General features: G+C 40.7%; 2 protein-coding genes across 2 annotated transcripts in view; both read left to right on the top strand.

The window, feature by feature from the left end:
* The window catches only part of LOC310715625 (sialoadhesin-like), a 95021-nt gene that overhangs the window by 19293 nt on the left and 51524 nt on the right, over positions 1-24204 (top strand). Inside the window, exon 2 of the mRNA XM_083522145.1 lies at positions 10576-10644. Within this exon, the coding sequence (XP_083378271.1) occupies positions 10576-10644 (69 nt within the window). The remainder of the gene's footprint in view (positions 1-10575; positions 10645-24204) is intronic.
* LOC310715595 (B-cell receptor CD22-like) lies at positions 13172-17727 on the top strand (the record flags this gene model as incomplete). The annotated part of the gene is made up of 7 exons (XM_083522109.1): positions 13172-13538; positions 15596-15847; positions 15933-16190; positions 16325-16400; positions 16485-16530; positions 16641-16739; positions 16911-17727. The coding sequence occupies 7 exons, from the start codon at positions 13172-13174 to the stop codon at positions 16959-16961; spliced, it is 1149 nt and encodes a 382-aa protein (XP_083378235.1). The 3' UTR covers positions 16962-17727.

Genomic DNA, 24204 nt, shown 5'->3' with positions numbered 1-24204 from the left:
AGCTAAGGCTTCGGGGCATCCACATCCTGTACTATATTGACGATTGGTTGATATTAGCTCAATTAGAGTTTCTGGCAGTCCAGCATCGAGATGTTGTTCTCACATGTATGAAGGAGCTGTGGTTTATACTAAACACCAAGAAGAGTGTGCTTTCACCAGTACAAAGAACCACTTTCTTAGGCGTGGTGTGGGACTCGGCCGTAATGCAGGCACAGCTGTCTCCCGCTTTGATCGAAGCTATCCTCACGACAGTCAAGAGAGTGAGAGAAGGTAAGTCACTCACTGTGAAGCAGTTCCAGAGGCTGCTGGGACTCATGGGAGCAGCATCCAATGTGATTCCACTTGGCGTCCTGCACATGAGACCCCTCCAGTGGGGGCTCAGAGACAGAGGGTTCTCCTGAAAGGGCAATCCACTCCGCACTATCAAGGTCTCACGACGAGCCCTTCAGGCCTTAAATATGTGGAAAGAACCTGCATTCCTGTTTCAAGGCCCCATCCTGGGAACTACTTGTCATCACGCAATGCTAACAATGGATGCATCCCTCATGGGTGGGGAGTGGTCATTAGTGGACGCTCCGCCCATGGTCGGTGAAACAGGCTCAATCTCACATGGCACATAAACTGCTTGGAGATGCTGGCTATGTTTTTGTCCCTGAAGTGTTCTGTACGGACAACACATCGGTGGTCTCTGACATTAACCATCAGGAGGGTCTCTGGTCTCGCCCGTTATACAGGCTTTCAAGGCAAGGGCCAAGGCTCGGGAAATGGAAACTCCACCTCAAGGTGGTGGAGCAGATTTAGCAGAGCACAAGTGGATCTGTTTGTGACTCAAGAGACATTGCACTGTCCCTGCTGGTTCTCCCTCATTCACCCAGCTCCTTTGGGGCAGGATTCCATGGTGCAGACGTGGCCAAGGCTACGACAGTATGCCTTTCCCCCTATTGCGCTGCTACCAGGAGTTTTAGAGTGTTCTGGTGTCCTGGTTCCCTTTTCAAGAAACCTTCTTGGGATATTCTTTCCAGGAGGGATCTCCTCTCCCAGGCGTGGGGTACCCTGGTTCACCCCAGATCAGAGTTACAGTTATGTTCAAAATAATAGCAGTACAATGTGACTAACCAGAATAATCCAGGTTTTTAGTATATTTTGTATTGCAACATGACAAACAAGTTACCAGTAGGTGCAGTGGATTCTCAGAAAACAAACAAGACCCATCATTCATGATATGCACGCTCGTAAGGCTGTGCAATTGGGCAATTAGTTGAAAGGGGTGTGTTAAAAAAAATAGCAGTGTGGCATTCAATCACTGAGGTCATCAATTTTGTGAAAAAACAGGTGTGAATCAGGTGGCCCCTATTTAAGGATGAAGCCAGCACTTGTTGAACATGCATTTGAAAGCCTGAAATGGGTCGTTCAAGACATTGTTCAGAAGAACAGCGTACTTTGATTAAAAAGTTGATTGGAAAGGGGAAAACCTATAAAGATTTGCAAAAAATTATAGGCTGTTCAGCTAAAATGATCTCCAATGCCTTAAAATGGAGAGCAAAACCAGAGCGACGTGGAAAAAAACAGAAGACAACCATCAAAATGGATCGAAGAATTACCAGAATGGCAAAGGCTCAGCCAATGATCAGCTCCAGGATGATCAAAGACAGTCTGGAGTTACCTGTAAGTACTGTGACAGTTAGAAGACGTCTGTGTGAAGCTAATCTATCTTCAAGAATCCCCCGCAAAGTCCCTCTGTTAAAAAAAGGCATGTGCAGAATGTTACAATTTGCTAAAGAACACATCAACTGGCCTAAAGAGAAATGGAGGAACATTTTGTGGACTGATGAGAGTAAAATTGTTCTTTTTGGGTCCAAGGGCCACAGACAGTTTGTGAGACGACCCCCAAACTCTGAATTCAAGCCACACTACACAGTGAAGACAGTGAAGCATGGTGGTGCAAGCATCATGATATGGGCATGTTTCTCCTACTATGGTGTTGGGCCTATTTATCGCATACCAGGGATCATGGATCAGTTTGCATATGTCAAAATACTTGAAGAGGTCATGTTGCCTTATGCTGAAGGGGACATGCCCTTAAAATGGTTGTTTCAACAAGACAATGACCCCAAACAGACACTGGAAAATAAACATACGCTGCTCCAGCCATTCGGGTTTAGGAGGCCGGTCTGCTAGCCCTGCCAAGGGTTGTGTTTCAGGGTGCAACCTCCCTCCATAGGTTTGCTTTCTCTGTTCCCAGCCAAAAGATCGTTGCAGATTTGGGATACCCACTGCCTCTCTGGAGGCATAAATGGCTGCAAGGCACTACTCCAGCCACTCTGAGTGGGTCAGAGACCAGCCCCCAGGGGTTGGTTCCCCTGAGGAACTTTCTGACAGCCTGGAAGAGGATGCCAGTGGTCTGTCAGTTAGTCCTGCCTACTATAGAGAGGGGCTAGATGAATCATTTTGCATCTTCTCCTCCCCGGTTCAATGGAATGTGTTCTCGTTCTGGAACAGGAGGTGCACGCTCTTCTGAGGAAAGGGGCCATCGAGGTGGTTCCCCCCCCCCTTATTCAGAGATTCAGGCTACTACAGCTTGTACTTCATTGTTCCAGAGAAGGATGGCGGGTTGCGTCCGATTCTAGATCTCTGCTCCTTAAACCGCTCACTAATGAGGCTTAGGTTCAGGATGCTCACTCTAAAAGAGGATGTGTCTCAGATCCAGTCCGAGGACTGGTCTGTCATTCTCGCCCCGTTCTGTATTGTTGAAAATTTATTATCAAACTCTTAATGTAACCCAAATGAGGATGGTTTCCCCTTTTGAGTCTGGTTCTTCTCAAGGTTTCTTCCTCATAACATCTAAGGGAGTTTTTCCTTGCCACAGTCACCATGGCTTGCTCATCAGGGATAAATGCACACTATTCACCTTGACTGCTGATTTCTGTAAAGCTGCTTTGAGACAATGTCTGTTGTGAAAATAAATAAACTTCACTTCACTTCACTTGAATAGATCTAAAAGAAACATACTTCAATGTAGCCATCCTTTCTGAACACAGGAGGTTCCTGAGGTTTGCTTTCAGTGGAAAAGCTTACCAATACCAGGTCCTCCCGTTTGGTCTGGCACACTAGCCCCATACCTTCACAAAGTGCATGGACGCAGCGATGACCCCGCTAAAGGTCCAGAGCATCTGCATTTTTAATTATATCAACAACTGGTTGATATTGGCTCAGTCAGAGCTTCAGGCGGTCCGGCCTTGAGATGTCGTTCTCGCCTGCATGAAGGATCTGGGGCTTAGACTAAACACCGGGCTACACAGCAGAGAACCACCTTCCTGGGCATGGTGTGGGATTCGACCAGGTTTCAGGCACAGTAGTCTCCCACCCGGATCACAGTTATCCTCACTGCAGTCAGAGAAGTGAGAGAAGGCAAGTCTCTCACTGTGAGGCAGTTCCAGAGTCTGCTGGGTTTCAAGGCAGCAGCGTCCAGTATGATTCCACTTGACCCCTCCAGTGGTGGCTCCAGTTCACCCGGAGAGGGAATCCACACCGTTCCATCAAGGTCTCGCAGTCGGCCCTTCGAGCCTTAGATGTGTGGAGAGACCCAATGTTACTCTCCCGAGGCCCCGTCTTGGTGACTGCTTGTCGTCGCATTATGATAACGATGGCTGCTTCCCTCAAGGGGTGGCAAGCAGTCATGAGTGGCTGCTCAACCCAAGGTCTGTGGAGCGGGCCACATCTCTCACTTCCTCCCAGACCTGAGGGGTCACCATGTGTTGGTCCACACGGATGATATAGTGGTGGTCTCTTATATCAACCACCAGGGGGGTCTCCGGTCTCGCCCCTTATAAAAGCTGACGCGAGAGGTCCTCCTGTGGTCCCGGGGCAAACTCCTCTCACCGAGAGCCATGTATATCCCGGCATCTTTGAATTGAAGAGCAGATGCCCATTCGAGGCAAGGGCCGAGACTCCACCCTGAGGTGGTGGAGCAGATATAGCGGAGGTTTTACAGAGCCCAGATGGATCTGTTTGCTACTCAGGAGACTTCGGGGGAGCTGAGGGAGCTCCCTCCATGAGGAGGTCATACGCCACGAGATGGCGGCTGTTCACGTCGTGGTGTGAGCACCACGACGTGAACAGCCGCCATCTCGTGGCGGCTGTTCACGTCGTGGTGTGAGCACCATAGTTTAGATCCAGTTAATTGCCCAGTTGGTTCAGTTCTGGAGTTCTTGCAGGGGCAGTTTGCCACGGGGTTGACCCCTTCGACCCTGAAGGTTTACGTGTCTGCTATATTGCCCTGCCTGTGGTCATTGAGGCCCAGGACACGAGACACAGAGTGCCTGTCTGGGACTTGGCCCTAACCCTAAACCTAACCCTTCGAGCCCCTGGCCGAAGTGGCCTTTAGGTACCTGTCGGTGAAGACCACTTTCCTTGTGGCCATTTCCTCCTTGAAGAGGTTTGGGGATCTGCAGGCTCTGTCCGTGGCCCTGTCTTGCCTGGAATTTTCCCCTGGCATGGCCAGTGCGTTTCTCCATACAAAACCTGGGTACATGCCTAATGTGCCTATGGCTCCTGCACAACCGTGCTGCAGGCATTCTACACTCCTCTGTTCCTAGCCCCCGACCAGGAGAAGCAGAACCAGCTGTGTCCAGTGCGAGCAGCCATTTTGTAGCTCCTGGTCGTCGTGACGTCGCCCAACAATGATGTCACAACTTTCCTATGGGCCAGATGGTTCAGAGCACGTTTTTTTCCCCTCTTTTTGCACTGGTTATCACCGTGTTACACCCTGAGGAGCAAAATCTACTGTTTCTGCCTGTTCAAGCCCACAGGCTCTTCCAATAATCAGGATTTAACTTTTTAAACTAAACCCAATACTGAAACAATAAAAAATTAAGTTTAGGCACAATTATAAATGTATAGACAACAATCAAACCAAATCTAAACTCTAACCTGATAGGTCATGCTCAACACTTGTGTTTCTTTGTTGCTTATTTGATGGTGATGATGTGAAGATGATGAAGGAAAAAATCTCCGCGTACACCGTCTTTCTTGAATATAAAAAAGGTTTATTACAAAGAAGTTCAGCATTTTAAGACAAGCACCCAGGATTGCTTGGAGAGGATTCAGTGCCAATGGAAATCTCCGTCCTAAACCCAACATATATAGGGGAGTTATTATTGTCTACAACTTAATGTATGACAGCTGGAACAGAGTTCATTTTTCAAATAATGCGAAGCATAAGGAACTCCTCTTTCATGGGGCATGTAACCTTTAACCTTAGACCCCTAGATCAACTTATTTCAGATTCCAAAACACCATATCAATCCACTACACCCTCATGGTCCTGACACTAATATAGACACTTGGCCTTCTCTTACATTACCTTAAATGGAAACATCTGGCCAACTGTTCAAATCCACAGGAATGAGATTGAACTTCAGATACCTCATCTTCTTGAGTGTGTTTAGTGGTTTAGGGTATTAATGGCCATGCTGTGTGTTTCACTTCCGCAGTTGAAGATGCAGTGGCCTCGCCGCAACGCCTCTTTATTTATTTTCACACTTCTGGTCTGAGATGGAAAAATAATGTGCACAATGCAGACACAATGTGTTAAAACTGTAGAAAGCAACACTTTCTTTGCAACAACAAATTCAGTGAAAGAGAAAAAAGGAGTCATCAACAACTCATCTAAAACAACCAACTCCCTCAACTCTCACACTTTTCTTTACTCTCTTTTTGGTCATCGCACATGAAGGTCGAGTAACACGGTGAGAAACTATTTATTTTATTTTCAATCACTAAATTTACTCATTAGTTTAATCTCTACTTTTCCTGAACATAATAAAAGTTTTATTGTTGTTTATTCAGTGCAAATGATTTGTTTAACATCCTTTGTAAACATTTTACTGATCGTCTCTCAGTGCTGAGAAATATGGAGTTATAACTTCAATATTCTGATAATTATGATTATGATGATTATGATATTGTGACTGTGTCTGTTTTATAACAATTTACAAACTCTGATTGTGGCTACAAGATAATATTAACATATTTGCAACAGTAAAACAAAATATATCCATATAATCACAAAGTGAATACAAAATCATAAAGTTATTTAGTGTATATGGTGATTTGGGGATGTTGTTTTATGTAAATGAATGTGTTTGTGCAGGAACAGAGTCATGTAGAGAATCTGTAGGATTGATGACTGTATATAGTTACATCTGTATGTATACACGTGTGATAAACACCAGTGTTGGAGTGTGTACTGGTGTTTTTTTCCACACAGAATTAGAAATTGTTCTACACACTTTGATAAATGAGAGTTCTGGAATTAGACAGTTTGAACATGAGGCTTTGTAGCTGTGACTGTTGAAGGCCACTGAGGTCATTATGTTGCATTTGTGGTGATGTATTGTGGAAAGCCAATTAGGCAAGTTGAGAGTTGTATAAGCCATATACTTGGAAAGGCAGCTGGGTAAATACTAACACTGTTGTTGGTTTTATTTTTGGTTTTGTCTTTCAATTCAAAGTCAAAACTATTAGAAATGTGAAATATTGGTGACTATTATTGTTTTCATATTATTCTATTATATAATTTATTCTATTCTATTACATATAATTTATACTATTATTCTTTCCTTTGTTCTCTATCTTAAAATCAAAGGGTGAGTGGTGGCCATCTTAACTTCGAGGCCCTCTTAAGCTCTATCAAACTAAAAGTCCTATTCAAAATAAAAGTGACAACTAAAGGATATGGGTGCTCCTATAGCAAATACAGTGGTACCTCGACATACGAGTTTAATTCGCTCCGTAACCTTGCTCGTATGTCAAATTTCTCATATTTCAAAGCAAATTTCCCTATTGAAATTAATTTAAATGCCATTAATCCGTTCCAGCCCCCAAAATGCCCCCAAGTTGTTTTTGTTACGTTTTTTTGAATAATAAAAATTTATTTATAAATGACAAATATTGTATAAAAACATAATAAAAGAGAATGTAAAGATAAAATAAGGTTTTATTCAGTGTATTTTCCTTGGAGATGAGACGACTTGAGCTAACGAAAACGCCGGTCGGGTGTGTGTGTGTGTGTGTGTGTGTGTGTGTGTGTGAGTGTGCGGAAAGGGGGGGGGGGGGGGAGTGGTAGAGGCGATAAGCAGTGGCGGAGGGAAAACTCGTTTTTTTTGCTATCACTCCTGCACACAACATATCCCTGAACTTCAAAATTTGTATTTATAAATTTTTTCTTTATTTAATTTTTTTTTCTTCTTTGCTTATCTTAATTTTCGTCACAATCTTCGCTTTCTGGCTTTAATTCGCCATCTATCAGCGGCGTCTCGAGCTCGTATCTCAAGTATTTGCTCGCGTATCGAAGAACATTTTAAATAAAATGTTAAAACTTTTTTTTAATTCCTTGTTTTCCTTGTCATTGAACCTGAGAAAAACTTAAACTTAAAATAACCATAATGACACAGTCGCCATGCTACAATAATAAAAGCAAAGTGTTTCACTGTGGGGACACTGTGTCTTTATCAGTACAATTTGACTGTATTATTTGTGTCCCCCTTCAAAAATTGCTCATGAGAAATTTTATATTTATTGTCCCCCCCCTACTGTTAAATGAAATATACGCCTATCTATCTATCTATCTATCTATCTATCTATCTATCTATCTATCTATCTATCTATCTATCTATCTATCTATCTATCTATCTATCTATCTATCTATCTATCTATCTATCCATCTACAGTGAGGAAAATAAGTATTTGAACACCCGGCTATTTTGCAAGTTCTCCCACTTAGAAATCATGGAGGGGTCTGAAATTGTCATCGTAGGTGCATGTCCACTGTGAGAGACATAATCTAAAAAAAAAAAATCCAGAAATCACAATGTATGATTTTTTTATTATTTATTTGTATGATACAGCTGCAAATAAGTATTTGAACACCTGTCTATCAGCTAGAATTCTGACCCTCAAAGACCTGTTAGTCTGCCTTTAAAATGTCAACGTCCACTACATTTATTATCCTAAATTAGATGCACCTGTTTGAGGCCGTTAGCTGCATAAAGACACCTGTCCACCCCATACAATTAGTAAGAATACCTACTAACATGGCCAAAACCAAAGAGCTGTCCAAAGACACTAGAGACAAACTTGTACACCTCCACAAGGCTGGAAAGGGCTACGGGGAAATTGCCAAGCAGCTTGGTGAAAAAAGGTCCACTGTTGGAGCAATCATTAGAAAATGGAAGAAGCTAAACATGACTGTCAATCTCCCTCGGACTGGGGCTCCATGCAAGATCTCACCTCGTGGGGTCTAAATGATCCTAAGGAAGGTGAGAAATCAGCCCAGAACTACATGGGAGTAGCTGGTCAATGACCTGAAAAGAGCTGAGACCACCGTTTGCAAGGTTACTGTTGGTAATACACTAAGACGTCATGGTTTGAAATCATGCATTGCATGGAAGGTTCCCCTGCTTGAACCAGCACATGTCCAGGCACGTCTTAAGTTTGCCAATGACCATTTGGATGATCCAGAGGAGTCATGGGAGAAAGTCATGTGGTCAGGTGAGACCAAAATAGAACTTTTGGGGTCATAATTCCACTAAACGTGTTTGGAGGAAGCAGAATGATGAGTACCATCCCAAGAACACCATCCCTACCGTGAAGCATGGTGGTGGTAGCATCATGTTTTGGGGGTGTTTTTCTGCACATGGGACAGGGTGACTGCACTGTATTAAGGAGAGGATGACCGGGGCCATGTATTGTGAGATTTTGTGGAACAACCTCCTTCCCTCAGTTAGAGCATTGAAGATGGGTCGAGGCTGGGTCTTCCAACATGACTATGACCCGAAGCACACAACCAGGATAACCAAGGAGTGGCTCTGTAAGAAGCATATCAAGGTTCTGGCATGGCCTAGCCAGTCTCCAGACCTAAACCCAATAAAGAATCTTTGGAGGGAGCTCATGTTTCTCAGCGACAGGCCAGAAACCTGATTGATCTTGAGAAGATCTGTGTGGAGGAGTGGGCCAAAATCCCTCCTGCAAACCTGGTGAAAAACTACAGGAAACGTTTGACCTCTGTAATTGCAAACAAAGGCTACTGTACCAAATATTAACATTGACTTTCTCAGGTGTTCAAATACTTATTTGCAGCTGTATCATACAAATAAATAATAAAAAAATCATGCATTGTGATTTCTGAATTTTTTTTTGAGATTATGTCTCTCACAGTGGACATGCACCTCCGATGACAATTTCAAACCCTTCCATGATTTCTAAGGGAGAGAACTTGCAAAATAGCAGGGTGTTCAAATACTTATTTTCCTCTCTGTATCTATCTATCTAATATTAATATGATGTGAGGTCCAGTTAACAGCTAAAACAGGTAGAAGTAATAACTACTTTTTACTTAAGTACATGTCAGAGCCAAGACTTATTTACTTTCACTTAAGTAAAAAAGTATAATCAGTACTTCAACTTTTACCCGAGTATTTTAAAACATGAGTATCTGTACTTCTACTTAAGTAATGGATGTGTGTACTTTTGCCACCTCTGGATATAGAAAGATCTGTAGAAAGATAGTCTTGGACCCAGCGCTTCCAGAACAGATCGGCAATGAAGTTCACTTGCCTCCAGCAGCATCTGACATACAAATCGTCCTTTGCAAACAACCCTGGAGGCACAACAGGCTAACAGATCCTAATTCAGGATCATCTAGGGAGAAGATGAGTTTGGATGGAGGGTCTGGCCAGCACTGACCATCCAGGACTGACCTTTCAGAAATGTATCAATGTGCAGTCCCAGTGAGGCACAGTCAACAGGATTTAGTTTTGTGCCTATGTATTTCCACTAAAACACCTCCGATGCACCTTAAATGACATTCAGACGGTTGGCAACAAAGGTTTGAAATCTTCTGTTTTCATTCTGTATATACCTCAAAACAGTCATGCTATCTGTCCAGAGACCTTTCCATTTCCATATGCATTTCCTCAGATAGCATTTGTACTACAGAGGCATTATTTGCTTTGAGAACGTTGATGGAGAAGTATAGAGAAGGTCAGAAGGAGTTACATTGTGTATTTGTGGATTTAGAGAAAGTGTCCGACAGGGTGGAAAGAGGAGTTGTGGTATTGTATGAGGAAGTCTGGTGTGTCAGAGAAGTATGTGAAGGTGGTGCAGGACATTTATGAGGACAGTGTGACAGCAGTGAAGTGTGCAGAGGAACGACAGACTGGTTTAAGGTGTAGGTAGAACTGCATCAAGGATCGGCTCTAAACCCTTTCCTGTTTGCAGTGGTGATGGACAGGTTGACGGAAGATTTCAGACAGAAGACTCCTTTGACTATGATGTTTGCGGATTATATTGTGGTTTGTGGTAAAAGTAGGGAGCAGGTTGAGAAGAGCCTGGAGACGTGGAGGTATGTGCTGGATATGCTCAAGAGAAGGGGAATGAAAGTCAGTAGAAGTACGACAGAGTACATGTGTTTTATGAGTAACAAATATTTTTCTTAACTAAAAAAAATGTTTTTATCTATTTTTAACTTTTTGCAAGTCATTTTCATTTTTAATTAAATATTTATTTTTTGTTTAGAACCTATATCAATGATGTTCCTCAAAATGGCACCCCATTTTTGTCTGATCTTTCTCCTAATGATCTCAGGTAAGTGGCACATTTTCATTATCATTGACAGAATTCACCCCCTTGCTTCAGTTGCGACTTGTTTAGTGCATGCATAAGCATATTACCGCAAATCTTTATTTTATTGTGTCTTCATTCAGAGTTGTCTTTCCTTCTGTGTCAATTATATACATATAAATAATATAAGTAGACCAAAAGATCCTCCAAAGCTACACATCATGCCGAGCTCCAAAAGAAATTTAGAAACAAATGAGAAAGAAAGTAATTGAAATCTATTAGTCTGGAAGCGGTTATAAATCAATTTCTAAAGCTTTGGGACTCCAGCGAACCACAGTGAGTTTGCCATTATTCAAAATGGCATAAACATGGAACAGTGGAGAACCATCTCAGGAGTGGCCGGCTGTCAGGCCAGACAAACAGAGACAGAAGCATAGTAGTAAAATACAATGTTTAATAGATTGAGACAAATAGTAGAGAAAGGGTCCCTGTAATACCGGAAAAGTCACTAGAACAGATGTAGTCCTATGAGGAAAGTAAGGATAGTAATCCGTGTTACACCAGAGGATGGTGGGGCCCACTAAAGCCAAATGAATGGGCGCACGCACGAGAAGGATCGAAAGGTGTTCCTCCAGCATAACCTTCAAGGCAGGGAGAAGTTTTTATAGGCCTGGAGTTAATGAGCTGCAGGTGCCGGCACTTAGTAGGAAGGTGATTCACTCTGTGCAGGCAGAGTGTTGAGGGGAGGAGAAGCTGGTGTTTCCCTGACACTGGCTGACCAAAATTACCCCAAGAGCACGGCGACGACTCATCCAAGAGGTCACAAAAGACCCCACAACATCATCCAAAGAACTGCAGGCCTTACTTGCCTCAGTTAAGGTCAGTGTTCATGACTCCACCATAAGAAAGAGACTGAGCAAAAATGGTCTGCATGGCAGAGATCCAAGACGAAAAAGAGCAAAAATAGCAAAATGAAAATAAAGGCTCATATCAGTTTTGCCAGAAAACATTTGATGATCCCCAAGACTTTTGGAAAAATACTGTGGACTGACGAGACAAAAGTTTAACTTTTTGGAAGGTGTGCGTCCCATTACGTCTGGTGTAAAAGTTCAGAAAAAAAAACATCATACCAACAGTAAAATATGGTGGTGGTAGTGTGATGGTCTGGGGCTGATTTGCTGCTTCAGGACCTGGAAGACTTGCTGTGATAAATGGAACCATAAAGTCTGCTGTTTACCAAAAAATCCTGAAGGAGAATGTCTAGCCATCTGTTTGTGATGTCAAGCTGAAGCAAACTTGGGTTCTGCAGCAGGACAATAATCCAAAACACACCAGCAAGTCCACCTCTGTATAGCTGAAGAAAAACAAAATAAAGACTTTGGAGTGGCCTAGTCAATATCCTGAACTGAATCTTATTGAGATGCTGTGGGACGACCTTAAAAAGATGGTTCATGCGCAAAAACTCTCCAATGTGGTCAGTCAGTTGTGGCTTGAGCTGATTTTGGATCAGAGACTAAACTGTAATATTCAACAAATCTTTAGGATTTATCAATGCATTATATACACAGCCTCAATAATTATAATAATTATTATTGAGTGCACATCGGGAGCAGAGCGATCACATAGACATGCGAGCTCAGTGCTTGCAGTCGGTTTCCTTGAGAACCAAAATAGCGTGCTCCGCTCCCACGCAAGCTACACAAAGGCACAGCTTGAGAGTGTGCTTAGTGTTTTTCAAAGCCTTTTTTTTTCTTTGGACAAAAAATAGACAAACAATGACAAAATACACACAGAGTGCTTTATGAACAAACAGAAGCTGCCGCTGGCTTCACTCCATGTGCTTTTTATAGCTAACTGGTGATGACGTCACCCCGCCGGTGACGCAGCGCCTTTTATTGGACAGATTACACACGTGATTCAGAGCTGTAGCAAGGTGGAAGCGTTTCCAAAGTGTTGCGACACAGCTCGAGTTCCTGAAAGGGAACTTCATAGCCTTCTAAGAAGCTGCATAAATGCCTGGCTTGGAAATTGCACTCTTCCAGACTGCAAGACCCTGCAGTAGAAAGTGAGGACAGCTGATTCTTGTACTCTCCATTATAGAAATCTTTAATCACCACAAGCAATGAAGACCAACAACACCCATTATAACCAGATTCTGCAACAGTTTCTTCCCACAAGCTATCAGACTCATCAGGTCATTGGCTGGACTTAAACATACACACAAATACACAATGAACTCCTTCTTTGTGCATTCTGTTTTAAAATGTTTTGGACTATGCATGTGCACTTCTCACCACAATGGCTCTATGTACTAGTTTCCACTGCATTCAAATTGACTGTGACCATTTTCTATTTTCTATTTTTTTTATATACTTATTGTATTGTGTTACTATGTTTGCACATGTTTTCACACATGCACTTGATATTTCTAACAACCATAATAATAATTTTGTTGTTAAACTACTGGTAAATGCTGTTGTACTCTATTGTAGAGAAGTGAAGCTGGTAAGATAACAGTGTTTTATGGAGCTCAGGAAAATAACCACCAATCATGTCTATGTGTCATGTTTCAGAAGCTCTTGGAAATGAATGGAGTGTGATACACAACAAAACACAGCTTTGTGCTTTAAAAGGTTCTACAGTGTTTATGAGCATCATTCACACACATCCAACAAATGTTAAAGTGACCAAAACATTTTGGGTAATAGACCCAGCTCCAGATAAAGAGCTGACTGATCTGCGTGATGATCCAGGTTACTCAGGCCGAGTGGAGTATTTAGAAGGTGAACAAAATCACTTTTCCTTCAGACTGAGTGATGTGAAGAAATCCGATGAACACAAGTACTGCTTCAGAGTCATAACAAATGTAGAGAAGGAAAAATGGTTGGGGAAACCGGGAGTTACACTCGGAGTTACAGGTAAATAAAATCATCTTATTTCTTCATGCATCACTTATCTTTTAGATATAGGAGATATAATTAATTTAACATAATCATGAATATGGATTCTGGACAACAGAAAAAAATGTACTGTACCATAAGAGACACATGACAAACGCTAATATAAGAAACACAGCCAACAAAACTTAAATAGGTTGTAACCAGGCATAACCAGGCACAGGTGAGAGCGGTTAGTGAGCCATGTGACACTCCGTAGCTGATGGGTAATGAAGCAAAAAAAAACCCTGAAAAGCAAATACAATTGCAAATTGTGTTCTGATGTTAAAATGACAGTTTATCGAAATCATCACTATCACTTCTAAAATGTTTTTTTCGTTTTTTTTTCTCCAGGGTTACGAGAAAATCTAATCTTTATTTATTTTCAAGGAGAGTTTCGGACAGGAATTGATTAAATAAAAGATGATTGTAATGCACTTTTTACCAAATTACACATTGGTGTTATATTCATTCTGTTACTTCTATACACTTCTTATAATCTTTATTTTGGTCATTTATAACAGCGGTCCCCAACCTTTTTTGCACCACTGACCGGTTTATTGTCCGACAATATTTTCACGGACCGGCCTTTAAGGTGTGGCGAATAAATACAACAAAATAAAATGATACGAGCATAAAAACTGGTATTTTCTAAATATAATAATAAACGTTAATCCACTGTGTTGTTTTTTGTTCATTTTGCTCGCATGGGGGGTTGATTTTAGCGGGAATGTATTATGTGTTAGCGGCCGGAGCCCCTTTAAGAAAGTAGCAGATGGAGGTAAGACGTGACTGAGGCATCATGACATGAATCAAGAGTGAATCATAGACAATGTGGAGGAGAGAATCCGGTCATTTTCCCAATTAAACCATCGTTCAGAATCAGATAATTAAAAAACGGAAATAATGTAAGTTATGTATTCTTTCTGTGCGGCCCGGTACCAATTGACCCACGGACCGGTGCCGTAAATGGCCCGGGGGTTGGGGGCCAAAGTTTTATAACATACCATTTGTTTGAATCAGTTGTGGAAGACCTCATTGTAAACACAGTAAATCAAAGCCTAAAACTTCTTTCTTTTTACAACTTTTCAGCTTTAATAGTTGTTCAGACCCTTTTACTAAAAAATAGCAACTATTAATTAAAGCAAAGTTTAGCGGATTTCTTTATTGTATAAGATCTTCAGCTGATCGCTCCTGCAGAAGTGACAGAGGGAGAATCAGTCATTCTGACCTGTAAAACCACCTGCAGTCTGACTGATCCAACATTCATCTGGTACAAAAACACACATGATTTAACCACAAACACCTTCAAGAGCAACGAACTCCACCTGCAGAGGGTCAGCAGTGAGGATGCAGGCAGTTATAACTGTGCTGTAAGAGGATCTGAACATCTTCCATCTCCTGCTCAATACCTCAGTGTCAGATGTGAGTTTTATTTAACTTCTTATTTATTATCTCAGTATTTAATAAAGCAAAACAATACAAATGATTTGTGTAATAAAAATGCTGAGACTGATAAATGTCAGTATCAGAGTCATAGCAGTTTGTCTGAGTGGAGTTTAGATGTTAAATATCACAGACTCATTCATGTATTGTTATAGAATCCTAATCTCCTTCTCTGATCTCTGAGAGAATGTTGGTTTTAGTTCTTCTGTTTCTGCTGAACACTGAGCCATGTGTCCACCACAGCATTCAGAAGGAGACAGAGTTTAAAACTAACTGGAATTTTTTATTTCCAGTCTCCTTTAGTTTCACTTTTCATTACCTAGAACCTAGACAACTCATCTCTCACTTTTTCATCTCTCTCTTCTTTATTTCTCTCTCTCTCTCTCTCTCTCTCTCTCTCTCTCTCTCTCTCTCTCTCTCTCTCTCTCTCTCACACACGCACGCACGCACGCACGCACGCACGCACGCACGCACGCACACACACACACACACACACACACACACACACACAAAATTCTCATATTTTCATATAGTCAATACAAGAAAAAAAAAACCTATTATACATGTATTTCTCATTTACCAAACCATTTTAGATCCTCCAAAGAACGTGTCAATCAGCCCCTCAGGTGAGATTGTAGAGGGCAGCTCAGTAACTCTGACCTGCAGCAGTGATGCAAACCCACCTGTGGAGACCTACACCTGGTTTAATGAAACAGCATCAGTGGGAAAAGGAAAGACCTTCACCATCTCTAAGATCAGCTCTGAGGACAGTGGAAAGTACAAGTGCATGTGCAGTAATAAAGTCGGGCATCAGAACTCCACCAGTGTACCTCTGAATGTTCTGTGTAAGTTAAAGCTGAAGATTTTCTTACAACAAATACAAGATAAAAATTATTATAGATTTATTTCTCATTTACCAACCCATTTTAGATCCACCAAAGAACATCTCAGTGTCTATCAGTTCCTCTGGTGAGAAAGTGGAGAGAAGTTCAGTGAATCTGACCTGCAGCAGTGACAGTAACCCACCTGTGGAGACCTACACCTGGTTTAAGGAGAATAAAGCATCACCTGTAGGATCAGGACAGAGTTACAGAGCTCTACAGAGTGGACTGTACTACTGTGAGGCTCAGAATAAACTCGGCTCTGAGAGATCAGCTGCAGTGTCCATCACTATAAATAGTGAGAGATGTTTAGATGTTCCTGTTTGTTCAGAGCTACACTTAATGGTGGATCAGGCATCTTTCCACTAAAGATATTTATAATTTTACTGTGTGTGTGTGTGTGTGTGTGTGTGTGTGTGTGTGTGTGAGTTCTAGCGCAAGTCTCTGTAATTGTGTATGTGGCTGTTGGACTTGGACTTTTGGGGCTTGCAGCTCTTCTTTCTCCATTCATCTGGCTGTTGTGAGAATAAATATGCTGATCTATTAGTTATTAATTCCTCTGAAGATGTTTAAAATTAATAACAATTAGAATTTGTGTAAGCAGATGCAGGAGACAGAAGAATAATCCAGATGAAGGTGACTATCAGGTGAGTTAATACAGACCTGTCCATCAGGTGGCTGCTTTGTTCCTAATAAACTCTTACTGTAAAGATCTTCAGCAGAACCTGCTCATGTTCTTCACCCCTCCTCTCTGCAGAACGTTGGGCTGAGGACTAAAGACAAGACGCATGCAGCACAGGTTTCTCATCCCAGTCCTCCTGATGACGCGCTCACTTCTGACTACTGCAATGTGGAAGTGAGTTTTAGCTTTTAAACTCAAAACCACTATTCGATTAGAGTAATATGATCATGTGACTTCTTTTCATTTGATGATGTGAGTTACAATACACAGCTGATGTTATAAATGTCAGTAACATGTTCTTCTTTACCACACATTTCTGATGTTCCTGTGTGTGTTTTCTTTCAGACTATCAGGAACATGATGAAGAAAACGAGTCCTAAAACAGCTGATGAATAGAGAGAACTCCTCACTGAAGTGGAGAACCAGAATCACTTCTTCACACCAGCAACATCAACAACTTACAGCCATTTAAATCTGTTTTTATCATTTCAAACCAGTGTGTGTGTATGTGTGCGTGTGTGTGTGTGTGTGTGTGTGTGTGTGTTTGCTGTTCTAAATGCTAGTTTAATATGTTGAGTTACTGTTACGACCCTAAAACACTTGTTAAGCCAATACTAAATTACTCCAAAACAAATCTATGATAAACTCTGTACTCTGAAGTTCTGCTCTCCTGCATTTGTCTCAGGTGATGTTAGTGACTACCTGAAGGACAGATATGATATTTAAAGTGCCGTTAGAGCTGCCAAGAATCAATTCAGACTGGAGTGTCACTACACCACCACTGACCCCTGGCACATGTAGCAGGAATTACAGAATATCAGCCTTTCAATGCAGATAGTGTGTGTTTTGTTAGCAACATGCTAGTCATCTAACATTACTGATGATATTTCTGATGTATTACATTCTCTAAACTATAAATTGTAGGTCAGTGTTATAGATTTAAGCAGCTAATGTGTTTGTACTGATGAATCTAAAGTAATAAATGCTATAAACTCATTTAAAGCAGTGAAGTGATGTTATTTTTTGTTGTTGATACTGTGAGCAGCCATGTTGCTCTTATGAAATTTGCTAAAACCTTCCTGCCTTCTGAGTAGAATTTCTGAGCAGAGGCTTCAACTAGACAAAGCTTCAAATTATTATTATTATTATTATTATTATTATTATTATTATTATTATTATTATTATTATTATTGTTTTTTTGTTTTTTTTTTCACTGCAAATTAATATTTAAAACATGAGATTTGGTATAGCAGTGATTTATATTGAAAAAAACATTTGTGGTCAGACTTCACAGACCTGACCACTGTTTTGAAAATAAGTGTTAAACTGAGAGGTGGGTAGTAAAGAGTTACATTTACTTGAGACTTCTTCTTCTTTCGGCTGCTCTCATATTAGGGGTCGCCACAGCGGATCATCCGTCTCCATACCCCCTCTGTCCTCTACATCCGCCTCTTTCACACCAACTACCTGCATGTCTTTCCTTACCACATCCATGAACCTCCTCCTTGGCCTTCCTCTTTTCCTCCTACCTGGTGGCTCCATCCTCAGCATTCTTCTACCAATATAACTCATGTCCCTCCTCTGCACATGTCCAAACAATCTCAATCTCACCTCCCTCACCTTGTCTCCAAAACATCCTACATGTGCTGTCCCTCTAATAAACTCATTTCTAATCTTGTCCATCCTCGTCACTCCCAATGAAAACCTTAACATCTTCAGCTCTGCTACCTCCAGCTCCACCTCCTCTCTTCTACTCAATGCCACTGTCTCTAATCCATACAACATCGCAGGTCTCACCACAGTCCTTTAAACTTTCCCTTTCATTCTTGCAGATACCCTACTATCACAAATCACTCCTGTCACTCTTCTCCACCCACTCCACCCTGCCTGCACACTTTTTTTCACTTCTCTAACACACTCTCAATTACTCTGCACTGTTGACCCCAGGTACCTGAACTCCTCCACCTTTTCCACCTCTTCTCCCTGCAACCGCACCACTCCACTGCCCTCCCTCTCATTCACACACATGTACTCTGTCTTACTCCTACTGACTTTCATTCCCCTTCTCTCCAGCGCATATCTCCACCTCTCAAGGCTCTTCTCAACCTGCTCACTACTCTCACCACAAATCACAATATCATCCGCAAACATCATAGTCCAGGAAGACTCCTGTCTGACCTTGTCTGTCAACCTGTCTATCACCACTGCAAACAGGAAAGGGCTCAGGGCCGATCCTTGATGTAGTTCAACCCTCACCCTGAACCAGTCTGTCGTTCCTACTGCACACTTCACTGCTGTCACACTGTCCTCATACATGTCCTGCACCACCCTCACATTATTTTCTGACACACCTGACTTCCTCATACAATACCACAGCTCCTCACTTCGCACTCTGTCATACGCTTTCTCTAAATCCACAAATCCACAATGCAATTCCTTCTGTCCTTCTCTATACTTCTCCATCAACATCCTCAAAGCAAATAAGGCATCTGTGGTGCTCTTCCTCGGCATGAAACCATACTGTTGCTCACAGATTGTTACCTCTTCTCTCAGCCTGGCTTCCACTACTCTTTCCCATAACTTCATGGTGTGACTGATCAACTTAATTCCCCTGTAGTTACTGCTGGTCTGTACATCTCCCTTATGCTTAAAGATCAGTAACAGCACACTCCTTCTCCATTCCTCAGGCATCCTCTCACCTTCCAGAATATTGTTGAACAATCTGGTTAAAAACTCCACTGCCATCTCTCCTAAACATCTCCATGCTTCTACAAGTATGTCATCTGGTCCAACCGACTTCCCACTCTTCATCCTCTTAATCGCTGCTCTCACTTCCTCCTTACTAATCCTATCTACTTCCTGCTTTACCATCTCCACATCATCCAACCTTCTCTCTCTCTGATTTTCCTCATTCATCAGCTGCTCAAAATACTCCCTTCACCTTCTCAACACACTCTCCTCACTAGTCAACACATTTCCCTCTCTATCCTTTATTGTTCTAACTTGCAGCACATCCTTCCCAGCTTCTTCCCTCAGCCTGGCCAATCGGTATAAATCCTTTTCCCCTTCCTTAGTGTTCAACCTCTCATACAGCTTCTCATATGCCTTTTCCTTGGCTTTCTCCACATCCCTCTTTACCTGCTGCCGCATCTCCTTGTACTCCTGCCTACTTTTCTCATCACTCTGTTGATCCCACTTCTGTTTTGTTAACCTCTTTCCCTCCTGCACTTCATCATTCCATCACCACGTCACTTTGTCTTCCTTTCTATTTCCAGATGTCACACCAAGTACTTTCCTAGCTGCCTCCCTCATCACTCCTGCAGTAGTTTCCCAATCATCCAACACTTCTTCACCACCACCGAGCCCCTGTCTGACCTCTTCCCTGAACCTCACACTACACTCTTCCTCCTTCAGTTTCCACCATCTTATTCTTCTGTCAGTCCTCACTCTCCTCCTCTTCTTCTTCGTCTCCAAAACCATCCAACAGACCACCATCCGATGCTGTCTAGCTCCTCTCTGCAGAACATTGGGTCGAGTGTTAAAGACGACACGTATGCAGCTCTCGACCCTGCAGACCGGAAATCTGATGATGTTTATCACACACTTGTTAGAAGCCAGCAAAGGTGAGTCGTTTCTTTTTGACACACATCCTACAGTGCTATTGTGCTGGTCATCAGCCAGGAGCCCCTTTTACTCATGTTTTTCTATTTTAATCCCTGATTATTTTGATGAAGAGGCTGTTCTTAGTGTCCTTATGTTTCCCATAACCTTTCTGTTTCTGCCTCATCTGGTAATGTGATTTACTGCAATTGCTTCCAGATAATAAAGATAAAGTCCACTACCTTCTGACTGCAGATATTAATATATTGTTTATAAATAGAAAATCTGGCTTGAATGAACACCTTTTAAGCTCTATGTTTCTCTGTCCTTACTTTCCTTCCTCATATCTACAGAAAGCTTTGCTCCTTTACTACCTAAAATATAGCTTTTACTCATCTCCTGCACTATGTGGTAATAATCCTCCACTGTGAGACCTGTGTGGGTGATGGAAACTCTGGTCAATTGTTCTCATTTGACATGTGAAATTCCAGACTTATCTGAAGGTCCTGCTTGGCAATTCATTTTGGGTTTCTCAACTCGGGCGTTGCCTTTTATTGGTCCAGTAAATCCTCGTTCTCTAAGTACGGTTATGACTTTTTGGTAATCATCCTACAGTATATGGCTCTGAATTTATGTTTCAATGAAAACCATTATTATATTATTAATTTGCTAAAATTATTATTATTATTATTTTTTTTTATGTGAGTTTTTATACACAACTGATGTTTATAAATGTCAGCAACATGTTCTACTTCAACACACATTTCTGATGTTCCTGTGTGTTTTTTCTTTCAGACTTTGAGGAACATGATGAATAAAATAAGTTCTGAAACAGCTGATGAATGGAGAGAACTCTTTACTGAAATGAAAAACCTGAATCGCTTCTTTACTCTCGCAACATGGGCAACTTACAGCCATTTAAAGCAGCTTTAATCATTTTATAGAAGTACAAAGTATTTTTTCTGCTGTCTGCAGGTTAGAACTGTTTCAGTCTGCTGTAGATTCTCAATGATAAATACTTTAGTTCTGAATGTAAATATTGCGTGTGCATTTAGTAATCCCTGTGTTTGATTTATTTTATCACTCCCTATGATGTCATGTGTTTTGTTAGCAACAAGCTATCGAGCTAACATTACTGATATTTATCATATATTATCTTTCTCTAAAATGTAAACTGTTTTACTCTTAAGCAATAAAAGCTATTAACTAATTTCCATCATATTCTTATTATTATGACTTCTATAAACGTTTACTTTTTCTTTACTATTTTAAAAGTTGGTTCGGAAAATCGCAACAGAAAAACGCTCTGTTTATTAAAAAAATGCAATATGATCAAAGTTCAGTGGTTGTTGTGGTTGTACATACTAAAATAAATTCAGGTAAAGACCAGTGGCATGAAGGGCCATGGGCACTCATTGGCATTGATGTGCATTGGGATGCAAAACTGCAGAATACTGACCCCTGTACACATCCTAAACCTCCTACAGTGGGAATGTAGGCATTTTTAGGCAATTTTTCTTTACATCATGTGGAGTGTGTGTGTGTGTGTGTGTGTGTGTGTGTGTGTGTGTGTGTGTGTGTGTGTGTGTGTGTACTGCATGATCTGCCAGCTTAGATACATTCTCTCTAGTGTTATGGCCGTCCCTGGAGGACAAACAGAAGTAAACTGGCTGTAATAAGACACAGATGATTATTCTTATTGATGCTTGATACCACCCCTTATACCACACAGATGACGATCCAAAGTGTAAACACAATAACTCCGTATTTAAAGTCAAAAAGTAAAACTGTTTAGGAGAAACTGATATTATATACCGTACAGGGTGGAAGTGTGTAATCAGCAGTTCTGTGTTTAATCAGCATGAGTGAGAGTGTGAGAGTTCTAGTGGACAGCATTTAAGCTTACAGGCTGCAATAACTGCTGGAACATAGACTATATAACATATACATTAATTTGGAGTTAATATCTAAAACATGGTACTTTGTATTTAATGTCTGTTGAACCTTACAGGGCAAAACAGAATCATTGTTTTAATCATGTGTTTGTGATTGATTATCCACACTCTACAAAGTATATTAAAATATAAGTGCTGAAAAATACACTATTAAAAATGCAGTAACAGAATTTTGCAACGTTTTTCACTAAAGAGTGTAATAGTGACACCTGGTGGTCAGAAGAATGAAGTGTATCTGTTGCTGCTACATCTACTTTTACTCTACCTACTGATTTTATAAAGTATAATATAGAATCTCTGTTCAATCCATGAGATGTGAGAACTGGGAATTTTCTGAAAGTTAAAAAGGAAAGTGCTGTTTATTTCACTCAGAGTTAAAGTGCCAGACATACAGTATTTCAATATCTACTGTTCAGTGTGTAAATTGTGGCAAAAATACAAATACTTTCAATTACAAATCTGAGATTTTTTTAAAGTATTTGTTAGTGAATAACTCTACAGTCGTGGAAATACAGTGGGACAATTCGACAAAAGCAGAAATGCAGCAAAAGATCTGCGCAAGTAGCAGGAATTACAGAATATCAGTCTTTCAATGCAGATAGTGTGTGTTTCGTTAGCAACATGCTAGTCATCGAACATTACTGATATTTCTGATGTATTACTTTCTCCAGGTCAGTGTTATAGATTTAAGCAGCTAATGTGTTTGTACTGATGAATTTAAAGTAATAACTGCTATATTTGCTCTGGTGATCAATGTGTTCCATCCTGAGGAGCAAAATCTACTGTTTCTGCATGTTCAAGTCCACAGTCTCCTCCAATCAGCAGGATTTTACTTTTAAACTAAACACGATACTGAAACAATAAAAAATGAAGTGTAGACACAAGAATACATGTATAGATAAAACATTCAAACCAAATCTAAACATTTAACTGATCATTTTTATAAAAGTCATGATTATGCTCTACACTTGTGTTTGTTTCTTGTGTGTGTGTGTGTGTGTGTGTGTGTGTGTGTGTGTGTGTGTGTGTGTGTGTGTGTGTGTTAAGTGGTTTAGGGTGATGATGGCCATGCTGTTAGTTTCACTTCTTCAGTGGGAGATGCAGTGGTTTTATCTCAACCCCAATCCATTTCCTTTCACCCTTCTGGACTGAGATGGTAAAAATGATATGCACAATATAGACACGACATGTTACTACTGTAGAAAGCAACACTTCCTCAGTTGCAGCAACTGATTCAGTGACAGAGGAAACAGAACACATCAACAACTCAACTTACACAACCGACTCCTTCAACTCTCACACTTTACTCTCTGTTTGGTCGTCGTTCAGGAAGGTCGAGTCACACGGTGAGAAACTATTTATTGATCTATTTTTTACTTTACTTGAACATAAAGTTATTCAATATTCTAATAAATTATGATTATGATGTAGTGACAGGGTGTGTTTTTTTATATCAATTTACAAACTCTGTGGCAACAAGATTAGATATTTAACATATTTGCAATAATAAAACATAAAATATATCCATAAAATCACACTTTAAAAGAAGATATTTACAGTATATGGTGATTTGGGGGTGTTTATGTAGATGAATGTGGCTGAATCATGAGTCATGTAGAGAATCTAAAGAATTGATGAATTAAATTAAATTACATTTTTAAAAAAAAAGGAGACCAGCTGTAAACCAGCTGTAGTTGTTTCCTTTATTGTCTCTAATTTCTCTTCTCTTTCCTCTTCAAGTCAAATAAAAAAGGTACAAACTGTCCTGAATATTTTATAGCTTTACCTCTGATGGTCACAAAGCTCTGACATTAGAGACTCCTTCCATAAATCTGAAATATATAGAGTAACATTTTTTTCTCAACGAAAAAACTTTTTTTTTTTTTCTTTCTTTTTTTTTTTTTTTTTTTACTATTTCGCAATTCATTTTTCATTTTTCTTTTTTTCTTTAGAACCTTTAGTAGTGATGTCCCTCAACATGGTGCCCCAATTTTGTCAGATTTTTCCCCTAATGATCTCAGGTGAGTTGTGTTCAGTGCATGAATAAGTATATTAGTGTTTATTAGTGTTTTAATGTTGTATTT

This window comes from Silurus aristotelis (genome assembly GCF_946808225.1).
Source record: "Silurus aristotelis genome assembly, chromosome: 20".
NCBI classification, from domain to species: domain Eukaryota; kingdom Metazoa; phylum Chordata; class Actinopteri; order Siluriformes; family Siluridae; genus Silurus; species Silurus aristotelis.
The sequence above is the reverse complement of the archived record's forward strand: the minus strand, read 5'-3'. Positions and strand labels throughout refer to the sequence as shown.